Source organism: Corapipo altera, unplaced genomic scaffold (genome assembly GCF_003945725.1).
Source record: "Corapipo altera isolate COAL_440 unplaced genomic scaffold, ASM394572v1 119, whole genome shotgun sequence".
NCBI lineage: Eukaryota > Metazoa > Chordata > Aves > Passeriformes > Pipridae > Corapipo > Corapipo altera.
Window position 1 is genome coordinate 1,428,797 of NW_020884985.1, and position 13,416 is coordinate 1,442,212.

The window sequence follows — 13,416 nt, forward strand, 5'->3', positions numbered from 1 at the left end:
TTAACCTTCTAACCATGAAGTTGTGAAGTAATTCTCCAGCAAGAGTAGCAGGAATGTACAATCCTAAGCAGTCTTAGGATGCTTGGAAAACTTTCAAGAACATTTAAACAACAGCATGTTAAAGAAAGCAGCAGACAAGAATCACATATGTTTCTTCTAGTCCAATGAAGCCGTCTTAAGTTTCAGGTAAGTTTTGTCCCAGTTTTATACGGAAGTACTAAAAGTACAAAGTCCTTCCCGCTGAAAAGGGATGCAGGACCACAGTTCAGAAGGCCTGGTAACCATTAATTAAACCAGTAAAAAGCAACACTGTTAAAAGAAATTAATTTGGAAGGACTGTAATATCAGAACAACTTTTTTTGTTAGCGTTTACAGCTCTATTAAAATTATAACTTAAACAAGAGGTACAAAGTTTCCAGACAAAATTTAAGGAGGGACTAAAATCTCTTCACCGATCTTTTTGAGATGCAAGACTCAGCACGTTCTCCCAAATTCTGAGATGGCTGCACAGCTCTCCATGGCAACCCAGGATACATGAACCCCGCAGTCGCTGGCAAGAATCTAACAGGATCAACACATTAGGCTGAAAAAGCTTCTAAAGCAGAAGAAAGGCCACAACTTCAAGGTGGTGTAAAATTTACGTCTGGGCAACTGGGCCAATAAAGAGATAAAAAATAATTTCTCATTTACTCCGCTCCTCTATTGACAAAGTGAAGAAGCAAAAGCAGAGGAGGAGGGACTACACTAACAAGAGCTACAGTCTAGTGGAAAAATAAGACTAGGTCTGATATAACCTGACTTTAGATATGCCACAACGTACTGCCCAACTCAAACCCGTGCAGAGCTCAGAGCTCCTTCCCCTGTGCCTCTCTCCCTCCTCGCGGTGTGCTGGGTTAGCCTCTGGTTCCGCTTCCATGAACAGCCCGTTCCACTCCCGCCCTTGGACTTCTATTTTCTGTTCATCACCTACACCCACCCTGTTAAGCGCAGCCCAACTGCTCAGAGCAGCCTGTTGGTCCCGGCTCCCTCCAGAGACACCCGGGCGGTCTCTCCCTGGCGCAGAACCCACCCGGCCCGGCTGCGCGGCCACCTCCTGCCTTTGTTGCCGCGGGGAGCCCGGCGGCGCCGGCCCGGGCACGGAGCGGCCACACCATGACCGTGTTCGCCAACGCGCGGGGCCGCTCGGCGGCGGCGATGGAGGCGGTGAGGGCGCCGCAGCCCCGCGCAGCCGGGACCGGAGCAGCTGCCGCGGCCGCGCTCGGAGCCCCCGTCCCGGCGCCGCGCTCACCTGTGTGCCGGGCCGGCGGTGCCGTGCGGGACTGGCCGCGCTGCGGGGGCCGCTGGCTCTCAGGGGCCGGGGGCAGCCCCCGCCCGCCCACGCGCAGCCGCTTCCCGAACGCGCCAATGGGCTGCGCACCCGCCCTTCCCCGGGGCGCGGCGCCCAACGGCTGGAGGGCGCGGCCGTCGCGTCATTTGCACGGACCAATGGGGAGGCGGCGGGGGCGGGGCTCCACCCGGGGGGCGGGGCGGCGGAGGGCCCCGCCCGGCCCGAGCTCCCAGCGGAGAGCGGTGCCGGGCACAGGGACGGGCAGCGGGGAGGAGGCAGCAGCGGGCGGGCACTGCAGTACAGCTCCGCTGCCCCCGCGGGAGGGAAGCGCACGGCCGCGCTGCTGCACTGGTGCCCGTAGGAAAGCGGTGCTGCAAGTTCGCCTCTGCCAACTCCAGCCCCCGCAGATGAGGTGAAACCACGCGCTTTATGAAGCCGAGCTGTTAATTAAATGCATTTCATCTGGCGGAGGGGGGAGAGAAACAAATTGGGAAAAAAAAAAAGTTTGCTGCTTTTTCGCTGGTGCAGACGCTCAAGAAGCGCTTCTTGAGGTGAAAGGTGGGAAATGGTGCGGGGTTTGTGTTTGGGATTTTTAAACCTGATGTTGGACTCCAGGACCACTGGGGGCTCTGGTACCAGTTTTTTTTGTCTATACAATTACAGCAGGATTACCGAGCCAGGACAGATACCTGGCCTTAAGCTCAATGCTCCTGTTGCCAATCCTTTTGTCATTTGTGCTTTCCTATTCCCTCCAGCAGTTATTCCAGACTCACAGTAGTACAAATATGGAAACATCCCTGTCCAGATGATGGTTCTAAAAAAGCTACAGTAGGTAGATAAATAGATATTAAGTATATAGATAACTAGATATTATTACTCATACATTCCAGATTTTGATCAATGCAATAATAAAAGCTCTGTCCAAAACTGGCAAAAGAATGGCACTTATATTCTAAATAAACTGGGTATGGAGACTACAAAGAAGTGCAAACCATCAGAGTGGATGAAAACTCAAATGAATAATTCATTTTCAGATGCATTAGGCTGTAGCACGGATGTAACTGAAGAGGAACAACATGAATTACTTTATGATGGAGATGTAGAAATAGCACATAAATATAATAATAATTCGTATCATTTGAATGACAGTATTTGTACAGAAGATATTTCTGGTATTTTAAACCAAATGTGTTCTGAAGATAACAAATACACAACAGCAAATTATGCAGCTTATCCACAGCCTGAAGAATTCTTCAGTCAGCATAGAAGCACCGAAGAAATAATGGGAGTTTCAACTGAAATGCCTGGAAGTGAAGCTTCCTTTAAGAAGGAATTCCCTGTTGCTAGTTCTAGTAAACCAGACAGCAAAGAACATTTAACTACCTCAAAGATGTCCAATGTTCTCCTGCGTCATTTTTGTGAGGGAGAGTTACTGAGCACATGCCAGTTAATTGAATGTGAGATGATACCAGAGTCGTCCTTCACTGACAGTATCAATGACACTGGGAGTGAACCTGAGCCTTCAGAACACCTCAGAGGCCCTTCACTGCAGGAACAGTGGGCAACTACCTTTGAAGAATATCACTTAGAAAAGCACAAAGAGGTAAACTCTGGTGGTAAAAATGAAAATGTGTTAAGTGAAAATAGACCTGTTTCAAAGAAACCTTGCACTAGTAAGTGTGGGTGCAGACAAGAAAATTCACAGCTGATTAATGAGAATGAACATACACACACCTTTCAAAACATGAAAGATGAGAGAGGCCTGTTTAAGAAAACAGTTTCACCTTGCAAGCTCCAATATGGCCAAGGTCAAGCTCAGTGTTGCCTTCCTGATTTCTATGAAGTTGCTTCAGAAGTAAAAGTACCAAAAAGAACTGACAATATTAACTCAGTTCCTACAACTGGGAGAGCAAAACCCTTCCCTATGTTGCTAAGTAAATCAGTAACTGTGAACCACACGCTGGAAAATAAGAATTACTTCAATTCTGCTGAAGTAGAGAATAAAGAAGAAATGAGCATTTCAGAACTGCTGCTACAGCTAAAGGTAATTAGGATGCTTGAAGAAATTAATATTTGAGTGGTTTATTGTAAGAAGATACTCTGTGTCCCATAAAATCTGACATGACTAGTTCAGGCAGGCAGTACATCACTTGACTCAAAAATTGCTTTCACAAATAAAATTTAGTGGGACTGACTTTATACAACAATTTCATTACTAAGTGTTCAATGACGAAGTATTATTTAATACTCCAGTATTTAACACTGAGTATTATTTGTGATAAAACATCCTATCAAATCATTAGGAAATGCACTACAAATTTTCATTTCTAGTGTTACATGTAAACGTTTAAGTTCACCAAAAATACTTAAATGTATTTTTAAGAAAAACTTTCTATTTTTATACTGTGCCTGTATTAAGAAAACTTTGACCTTTTTTTACATCTTAAGGCTCTTCAACTATTTGGTATTCTTTTTAAAGGATTTGTTTGACAACAATATTTCTTTTGCTGTAGTAAATTTATTTTAGAGTAGTAATTAGATAATCACTTCTCAATTTCGTGCCCTGACATGGAGTTCATTCACAGACCTCTATGAATTTTTAAGTCCATTCTGAGATTTAGATCTTAGTAAATCACTCAAGATGTAACAAAGTTTTAATAGTTTTCCCTATTATTTCCTGGCTGCAAATGAGATGCTGACTCAGCATGCTGACACCCGGAATCATATTGACCATCTGAGATTTAATCCCAAGGTAAATCTCTTAAAATACTTTTTTTGTTTTCAAGTCATTCTTCTTTATCTCTAGGACTGACTATCCCCTAAAACTATTTTGTCACCTTCATGTTGTACTTCCCATTTACACAAATCCTCTTTATATTTTCACAACATAGAATTGAAGTATTTAAGTATTTATACAATGAGACACTATATACATCTAACTATAAACTTAGAAAATTATAAGGTATTGTTAAACATTTCATGAATATTTTGTGGTTTGAGTTATTTCTAAGTTTATTGCTCATATAAGTGTTCTGTACATTATATCCATAACCAAAGTTCTCACTTCAACAGATACTTCCTCAGTCAGACTTTCCAAATGCCAGCACTGCCATTTCCTCAGGAGACACTGGGACAGCACCTGGCATCACATTAGATGCTCCCGTCCCTGTACAATCTACACATGGTTTGCTTAAAGCAAGTAAATAAAATTAACTATGCAAATGACTATTTTATGTAACTCGACTGCACTTTTGGGTAGACATTTCATCTGATCAATCTTATCTTGTATCACACAGGATTGCAGTCTGGAACAGCAGCATCAGCACTACCAGCAGCTGGTATGGTAGAAGCACGATGTCCAAATCCTTCTAATTCACTGCCAGAACGAACACTAGGAGAAAAGATGTCTCAAATACTAAAGGATCAGACAGATCAACTGACAAAGAAAGTAAGAGCTCTGTTTCAATATACACTTTGCACTGATACTCCAATTCCATATTCATTTGGCATATTTGTTTTCAAAATCCCAAATAAAAGTCTAATATTTTGTCTTTAAGGTAGAAGACTTCTCTAAGCATATGTCCCAAGAAACATCCTTTTTACAAGACAAATATCTGGTAAATTATTTTACATATTTTGAGCTATCTGAAATGCACTTTAAATGGCTGTAGACTTACAATTTTCTGGCAAGTTGTTCATGTTCTCCTCAAATGAATGTTTACTCTTTTCCTCAATTCAGACCAAAGGTACAAGTTTAAGAAGCAAAAATGAAGGTGTTCAGTAGGTGGCTGAATTCTTAAATCTGTTTTAAGGATTACAGTTCAAAACTATTAATGAAAGGCCTTAAGTTGCCATGTGAGTTAGGAATTTTGAAACATAGGGCATCAGTTCAGAAGTCAGGGTTTAATATTTTACTTGTACATAATAGAGCAGTACAACATGCAGTCCTGTTCCAATTCAGAGAATTATCAAAATTCTTACCAAGAGCACTGCAAACAGCATCTGGCTCACATAGCAAGCCACAGCGATAGCTACTTATGCTAAGTGATAGTGACATTTGCTATTGAATTCTTTCTTATTGATGAAGGCATTAAATCAACTGAAAAGATACCTTGATGCCTTGGAAAGGAATTACTTAACAGCTAGAGAAAAGCACCATAACTTACAACTGCAGAACTTCAAGGACAAGTCTATCAACATTGGAGAGTTTGATCCTGACAGGTTGGAAGATAAGTGCTAAGTAGTACATCAGTATATTTTCTGTGTTTTGAGTGTCTTACAACTTTTACTTCATTTATCCATTAGAATTTTTCTGAAGTAAAAACATTATGTCATATGTGGTAAGCTAAGAGTGATTTGGCCAAAATTCATCTTGAGCTTTATACATCCCAGTTATAATTAGGGTATCTATTTAATTAACTCAGATACTTAAAAGGGACTCAGTGAACTCCATTAATTTTATTTTTTTTCCTATGAGAAACATACTGCAATGTCCCATATCATAGTAAGAAATAAAAGGTCAGTTTATACAGGTTTAACTAACTGTGTATTGCAATTGGATTTAGAAGGGTGGAAGGGGGAATATTTAGACTTGGCATGCTGCTTGAAGACATTCAAGAACAAATGGATCACAGCAAACACAGCCTGTCATCTTTGCTGACTTCGTATGAATCTGCCTATTCATCACATTCTTTTTGTGAGGTAATTGAGTTTTATTATTTAAAGACTGCAATTTTTCTGTTTTACTGATGCAAGCCTCGAGAACATAAGTGTGGTTATACAATTGTATGTTCTCTAATAGGAGCATGATGCTTTTAGATAGCACGTTACTTCAAAGAAAATATTTTATGAAATATTAACTTCATAATATTTCATTAATTGTAACAGAAACTTAAGTATTAAAACACCGCTACACTGAAGATTCTTAATTCTAGTTTCCAAAGCATTTATTTCAGAGTAAGGAAATATAAGCAGCTACTTCAAATTCTACAAAGCTGTCTTTGTTTGGGGGAATGAATCAATTCCCACTATCACTTAGTTGGAAGAAATATTACTTTGTTTGTCCATGATTTTTAAGCTGCAGAATTTCTAAAAGACCAAACAGTATTGTGCTATAGAAAATTGAGTTTACTGCTAAGTATAGTAATATTTTATCCCAGATCACAAATACGCACACACGTAAAATCTTACTACCTCCTACAAATCTGCAGGTAAGCCTCACCCAATGCTTTCATAATCCATGTTTTACATAATATTTTCCTCTGAAGCCCAGATTAGGAGAAACTCAGGAGATACTCTTTGGCAGAAGTCACGTGCTTGAAGTGCAATGACCACATCCACCTGTATCTGTGCTGTGGTTACTTTGTACAGAGCTGGGTGGTTTCAAGCATTGCTGATCCTCCAGAAAGAAGAGGTACTGAAAATCCATTTCTTTACAAGAACCATGAGGGAGAAAAGAGTCCCACAACTGTAATCCCACAGACAAATCAACTTTATTTAGAAGGCAAAAACTGCTGTCTTTGTCCTCACATGTAAGTGAAAACTTGGAAACAGCTGTTGAAGTTTTTATAAAAATGTACCTAAAACTATTTGCTGAGTAAGAAAACTGGAATGACTGGAATCTCTGAAAGCAACACAAATATTTCTAGAATAAAATTTCTACAGAATTCTGTAATTACATACCCAAGAATTCCTCCCATTCCTCCTAGCTTGGCATTCCTGCCTTTCTGAGTCTGAAAGTATTTCCTGAAGCCTAAACACTGCTATCGCTTTCACCTAGAGTTAAATCATACTTCTGTATAAAATTAATTACAGCCACACAAATTCAGGATGTGAATGACTCGTCAAAGCATCTCAATGAAATTAGAAAAATAAAATAAATGGTTTCCCCTTAACCAATCTAAGGTTAAAAAAAAAAGAGAGCTGCTTCAAGTTCCAGAAAAGCAGCAGAACTTCTGGGAAAAGAAGGTCTGCTAGCAAACAAGCATTCTTCTAACATAATGGTAGGAGATCTCTTTTCATACTTTTTTTTTCCAACTTAGATTATTTTACTGAGCTTTGAGGGTGCACAACATTTTCCCTCCAGTTTTTGCACAGCACAGTGTCCCAGCTTTTGTGCTACTACAGCTTATCATCACGCTGCTGAGTTGGTTTACAAAGGAGAAATATCAGGATCCTCAAACATTTTTGAAATCTGTGATAAAGTTTGCTGCTCTCAGGACAGATTTTAACTGTGTTTACTAACCTGCCTCTCTTATTTTTCAGAGAACAAAACCCTACAAGCAAATGCTTGCCTACAAAAAATAATTAAGTAATTGAGAGAAGATAATTAATATATATTAATCCTTTCAAAGCAACATGGTTATTTTGGAGTTTGGAATTTTGGCAAATTAAATCTCTATCCAAAGCTAGATCTTACAATACATGCAGCACAGAACACAATTATACTAATATGAATATTCTGTCAGATTATTTCACAGAGTAGATGTTAATCTTTATCTAGTAAAACTCACCTAGCTTCCACTTTTTTCTCTGTCATTGAAAGAAAGTTAGCTCAATCTTCTGATCATTATGTTCATGAATGGGTGAAAAACTTTCCAAATAAATCTGATCACTCTGTACACCCTAAATTGAAAATACACATCAAATAAATAAGGAACTTTGTTCTTGTCCTCTTAGAAGGTACATCTCAAATATTCCTCTTATTATCTAAAGGCAGTGCTATTAAAGCCTTAATAACTCAAAGTTACTAAGAAACCAAATCCTATTTAACATACAGTATTTTGCTACAACATGTATAAATATGTAAGATTTCATACAACTTTACTATTGGAATATGTGATTATCAAGACATCTACTTTTAAGGATTTTTAACAGCTTGTTAAGTCAGAATGTGTTCTTTAACTAAAGGTCATTATTTTGCAATTGGTTAATTATTAATTTAAACTTCTACTTACCACCTTTTCAGATAACTGATAGAGTTCTTTCTATGAATAAATCTGATTTCTTCTCAACTAAGAAATGGTTAATTATTAATATAAAATGCTTGTAAGTCTCATCATAGAAGTATTCAGATACAATTAAAATATCATTCTGTTTCCATGCTCAAAGAAATATAAACATCCAGGAAAGAAATACTGGAACATCTCCACTCTTCAGTCAGAGAAAACCAACTGATTTATCAGATACCAACCTGAGTAAGTCATGATGGCATACAAAGGTCAGAACTGTGCTTAAACCTGCTAGTGAATCCTGTTAAGAAATACATTCGTGTCACATCTCAACTACATGAAAATTGTAGTTTCAACAGATGTTACTGCTTAGCACAGCACAACACACTAAGAATAAAAAGGAGGCTAAAGGGGACACAAAGTCAAATTCACTGTGGAAGTCTCAGTGACAGACCAAGAGGCAACAGACGAGTTGCAAGGCAATTTTCAGTTAGATAAGAGCAAAAAATTATTAAGTTGGGGTCTAGTCAAACATTGAAACAGTTTGCCCTGAAGAGGCTGTGGTATCTCCATTCTCAGAGATATTCAAAACTCAACTGGACAGGGTCCTAAGCAACTTCATTTAAGCTGGTCCTTCTTCAAGAGGGGACAGGGCCAGATGATCTCCAGAAGTCCTATCCAACCTGAATTAGTCTATAAATCTAATTCAGCTTTCTAGAGAAGTTTCCAAATATTGCCACTATTACCATTTTTAAAGCATGACAGTGATATGCACACAATGCTTTGTTTTTTCTTCTGATGTACGTTTACTTCATGTCCTAGAAGAAGATTGCAAACTTGACAACTGAAACATGTCATATCAGTACTTCCACTTTCACTTTTTGGATTCAACTGTCTTATTCTGCATGAATAAGTTTTTGCATGAAAACACTGCAAAAAGTTTTCCTCGATCTTTGATCCATTCAGGGTTGACACAGATAAGAAATACTCTCCCCTTCCTTAGTCCAGCTCCTAATAATATAATTTCATCAAATCCAAACTAGACCCCACAGAGGCTACTATGAGCTAGTTAAGTTAGTTGTCAAGTCATCCAAGACTTCAGCTCTTGGAAGCTTACTAGGAATCTGTAGGCATTTGTCTCTCTTAGGGCATCCCAATTTTAATCTTTCCACTGCAGAATATTCTGAAGCTGTTAGTACCCAACAACTAAAGAATAGCATGAACTGTCCTAGATTCAGTTCTAAGTCTAAATATATAGGTTATTCTTACCTTTGGTCTATCTGTTGTCCTTGTTTGTGATGCTTCTTTGTGATACGCTTGGACTTTAATATAACACACTGAGACCATTATTGTTAGTACTGGTTTGTGCAGTAGTTAAAGCAGTGCTGTACTAGAGCTGCTCAAATTCTCATCACATTTCTATTAGGCTGCACTGTTTGCACAACACTATGCACAGGGAGATGGAGTGCTTCATTTTTTTTATTAAAAAACAGTTCTTGGTCTGAAAATAACCATCACCAAAAAATAATAAAAATCTACATTCGAGGCTTACAGTCAGGGCTGAAAGCCAATCTTTAAAGCTCAATTCCCACACTCTTGTAAAATTGAGGGAAAAGTACTTCCTCAAATTGCAGTATCATTAAGGGCTCTGAAATGATGGCGCTGAAAGCCAAATAATTACCTGGTTACACTAGCCTAAGTTTCTAATATTTCAGAACCTTTTAACTTATTTTTTGAATTCTAGGCAGTGATTCAGAAGACATCTCAGTCTACGATTCTTATAATGATTCACAAAGCAAGGACCTTGTCAACTGTGACACTCAGAATTACAAATCATTAAATATGAGATTATGTGGAGAGACAAAAGGTACAATGATTGCAAAAATATTAATATCTACAAAGAAACGCGGCTTATAGTGTTTGTTTTTCTAAACAACATGTCTCTGTTTTCAGGACTCGGATGCAGATGCCCCAGGGGAAGCAGAGATCAAGTTAAACTCAGGAATTACAAAGAGTCTCTTCAGTCTTGTGCCCTATGTAGAAATAAAAGTTCTGGTTCATCCTGTAAGTATGATGTGTTACTGAAATAATTACCAACCATAGGCTAGATTTTAAGGGGCAAGAAGCCACACTGCACATATCAGGCCAAATTTAATTTAGTATAAGAAATCATTAGCATTGTAGCTAAAACAGTGGGTTTTTATAGATCTTGCAGAGCAAAAATCAGGAAATCCAACTTCTACACACCTGCTCAAGTTTAATCCCCATGCACAACAGCTTTAACCTTCTCTGGTTCTTTATGAGAGGAGTGCTTTTCATATTCCATTCATGGCAGGAATATCTCATTTTGCAGTGCCACGTGAAAGAAAATGAAAATTGGGCATTACTGTGCCAACTTTTACAGTGCCAGCCATTGCCTAAAGTAGCATAAACAAGTATTAAAGAAAATTTCAGTTCTACACTCATCATGTGACATGCAGCAAAGTAAAGGAAAGACTAATGAAAAAAAAAATTAAATGTTTAACATCTACTTTTTGAAGTCACTTATCTCAGACTCTCTACCATAAGAAAATATTGCTTAAAGAAAAATATAAAATTTCAACAGTCAGAAGAAAGTATAAGTTAGCTACTTGTCTCTAGCAATTCTGTGAAACTATAAAATCAAAGCAGTACTCATGTAATTAGTAGGATTATGAGAGTCTGATTATTCTCCACCTCCCCCCTACAGTCTTTCATTGTATGAAATAGAAATGTGCATACCATTTGCCACAGAGCTAAATTCAACAGCAAGCACAAAAAGGTTAATCTGTCCGCATTTACAAAAAATTAAGCATATTCAAGTTTTATTCATCAGTGATAGTTTGCTTGATCTTTTATTTATGCTAAATAGAGAAAAATGTTAAATATACAGAAAATTCACAAAAAATTACCTTTTTTTTTTGCTGGTTTTAAACATAGCCTCTATGACTCCAGCTTATTCACAGAAAAGAATCTCCACAAAAAAGGCTCAAAAAAATAAACAGCCACGTGAACTCATAAACAGACTTTCTGAAAGGTAAGCTGTAGCAATAACTACATAGTACATAAGAAAATCCCATTGTTGAAGATCCAGCAGGGAAAAAACACACCAGTATCATAGGCAGGAAGAATGTTTTATCTTTAGCAGTGCATGTTGTATATTAGAATTTTACTCAGTAATGAATTTAAAATATATACTCTAAGAACATGTATAAATAGTTCTTAGAGTAGTTTTTCAGTCTTTCTAAGTTAATGAAAGGTAAACATATAACTTGTTTATCTGGCACATTGAGTAATGAAAAGAGATATTTAATTTTATTAAGAGGATGTTCCCATTCACAGATTCAAAAGCAGGTCTGTATTTTCAGGATGCAGCTCTGTTTGCTGCCAACTATTTCTTTATAAAAGTAACAGTCCTCCTTTTAATTGTTGTGAACATTAAATAATTCTGGGAGACCAAGAAGTAAAATGGATTCTTAACTGTAGCACAGACTAGACTGAAATGCAGACAATTTCTGTTACCATATTTTTTGACTCAATAGCAGTAATGGCCTGGACTTTGACTCAATAGCAGCTGCACTTGAGAATCAATGGCACAGACCCCTGCATGAGAGAGCAGCACCAAGAGAGTGACGCTGTGAGAGATTTCCTGGCATGTTTTCTGTCTTACTGCAATAGAGATGGAGCACAAATAATGATGGACTGTGTTTTACAGTTAAATGAAAAGTTCTACTCACTGTAAAATTAACTTGCAAACCAGTGTGCTATCAAGGTGTGTGTATTTAATTCAGACTTTAGAAATTCTTTTGCTTACTGAAATTTTATTCTCTATATCTTCTCTTTAGGGAATCCTTTGAGGCTGCCAAAACCTGCTGTTCAAGCACATGCAATAAAATTCTTGTTTCACATCAGTACATCCCCAGCAAGAAGTTTGCCCAAAGCAAATCTGCAATCAGAAACGCCAACGATTCCAATGCAAATGTAAGACTTGAAAGTGAAAATTAAGCACCACACAACTATCTTGGAAAGGTTAAATCCACACATCAAGGCACTATTGAGCATCCCTTTCTTAGCAAGCTGATTATTACAATCTAAGCAAACCTAGACCATTTAAGAATAAGACTGTATGGAGTTAAAAATCCAAGCATTTTAGCTTATATATTAATATACAACTTCATGTAAGTATGTCCAAACTTTTCATGCAACTTAGTCCCTGTATGAAATGATCAGGACAGAACAGTAGCACTGGATCTTACCTCTGAAACGGTTTCACATACTGAAAGAACCACAACTATCACAACCACAAGAAAGCCTTCTCGATACCACAAACATGCACAACACTGACCCTGCTACTTTACAAAGGTGTAAATATCCCTCAGTTCCAATGATTATATAGTCAAAGAGAAATAAATAACAGATACTTCCAACTTGAATCATGGAGCAGTCTTATCACATAACTCAAGTTCTACTTCTCAACACGTATTCAGAGTGAAAATCATGCACAAAACCTTAAACATCACCTTCTATTCTATACCTATGTATGCATTTGCCTTCGTTATTAACAAGGCTACATTTTATTATTTCCAACAGATTTTAAGTTCTACTCTGGATCATGCCATACAGACAGCAAACAGTTTGAAGAAAGCTACAGAACGAATGGTACAAGCAGTTTCAGAAGATCTAGCGAAAGTCAAAAGAAAACCACTTTAGTTACCTATTTTCAAATGCTATATTGTTTTGCTGGTTGATACTAAAGTGCTAGGACCTCTGCAAATATAAAGTGATGAATACAAATATCAAAAAGTCAGCTAGCTAACTTTGTCAGCTGTTCTGTAACTGTTAGTATTAAACCACACCAGACAAAAAGGTATTCCACAAGTTTATGCTCAGTCTCAGAACTCTAAAACAGCCTCTGCACCTAAGACACCTACCTGCAAACATCACATTAACATATCAAGTCACAGTTCACATTTCTAATTATTTTGGTTTTACAGTGCTCTACACTGAGAGTTGGGGTTTTTTATAGTTACAAACTAGAATTCAGAAAAATGTTATAGGTATTTCTGCTAATTTTTTAAAGTTTTGATGCACGTGGTGTTTGATGAACCAGTTAGAGTGTTG

The 13,416-nt window shown here is 38.0% G+C and overlaps 2 protein-coding genes across 11 annotated transcripts in view; one reads left to right on the forward strand and one right to left on the reverse strand.

Annotated features, from left to right (window-relative positions):
* GPSM2 (G protein signaling modulator 2) overlaps positions 1 to 10,023 on the reverse strand; it is a 36,317-nt gene extending 26,294 nt beyond the window's left edge. For 2 of the 5 annotated variants that reach the window (XM_027666079.1, XM_027666078.1), the window contains exon 1: positions 7,840 to 10,023. The gene's annotated coding sequence lies outside the window, so the exon portion shown is untranslated. Of the gene's footprint in view, positions 1 to 145; positions 254 to 1,288; positions 1,381 to 7,839 lie in introns of those variants that run through there. The other 3 variants (XM_027666076.1, XM_027666074.1, XM_027666075.1) reach the window with 2 other exon arrangements.
* Positions 1,578 to 13,197, forward strand: AKNAD1 (AKNA domain containing 1). Of its 6 annotated transcripts, none has more exons than XM_027666057.1 (15): positions 1,578 to 1,739; positions 2,557 to 3,371; positions 4,020 to 4,079; positions 4,400 to 4,526; positions 4,624 to 4,775; positions 4,885 to 4,944; positions 5,415 to 5,548; positions 5,893 to 6,028; positions 6,698 to 6,858; positions 8,438 to 8,523; positions 10,022 to 10,144; positions 10,231 to 10,341; positions 11,251 to 11,332; positions 12,141 to 12,276; positions 12,886 to 13,197. In XM_027666057.1, the coding sequence occupies exons 2-15, from the start codon at positions 2,610 to 2,612 to the stop codon at positions 13,003 to 13,005; spliced, it is 2,250 nt and encodes a 749-aa protein (XP_027521858.1). In that variant the 5' UTR covers positions 1,578 to 1,739; positions 2,557 to 2,609; the 3' UTR covers positions 13,006 to 13,197. The 6 variants fall into 6 exon arrangements, with proteins under 6 accessions (XP_027521858.1, XP_027521855.1, XP_027521859.1 ...); XM_027666055.1 differs by having other exon boundaries at positions 1,713 to 1,739; positions 2,218 to 3,371; XM_027666054.1 differs by having other exon boundaries at positions 1,578 to 3,371.
* The last annotated feature ends 219 nt before the right edge of the window (positions 13,198 to 13,416 follow it).

Excerpts from the sequence above, each read along its gene's own strand:
- AKNAD1 (XM_027666054.1), top strand. The coding sequence starts at position 2,295 with ATGGAGACTACAAAGAAGTGCAAACCATCAGAGTGGATGAAAACTCAA. Across the intron at positions 4,527-4,623 it reads ACATGGTTTGCTTAAAGCAA|GATTGCAGTCTGGAACAGCA; the intron begins GTAAATAAAATT and ends TGTATCACACAG. Across the intron at positions 8,524-10,021 it reads TTTATCAGATACCAACCTGA|GCAGTGATTCAGAAGACATC; the intron begins GTAAGTCATGAT and ends TTTGAATTCTAG.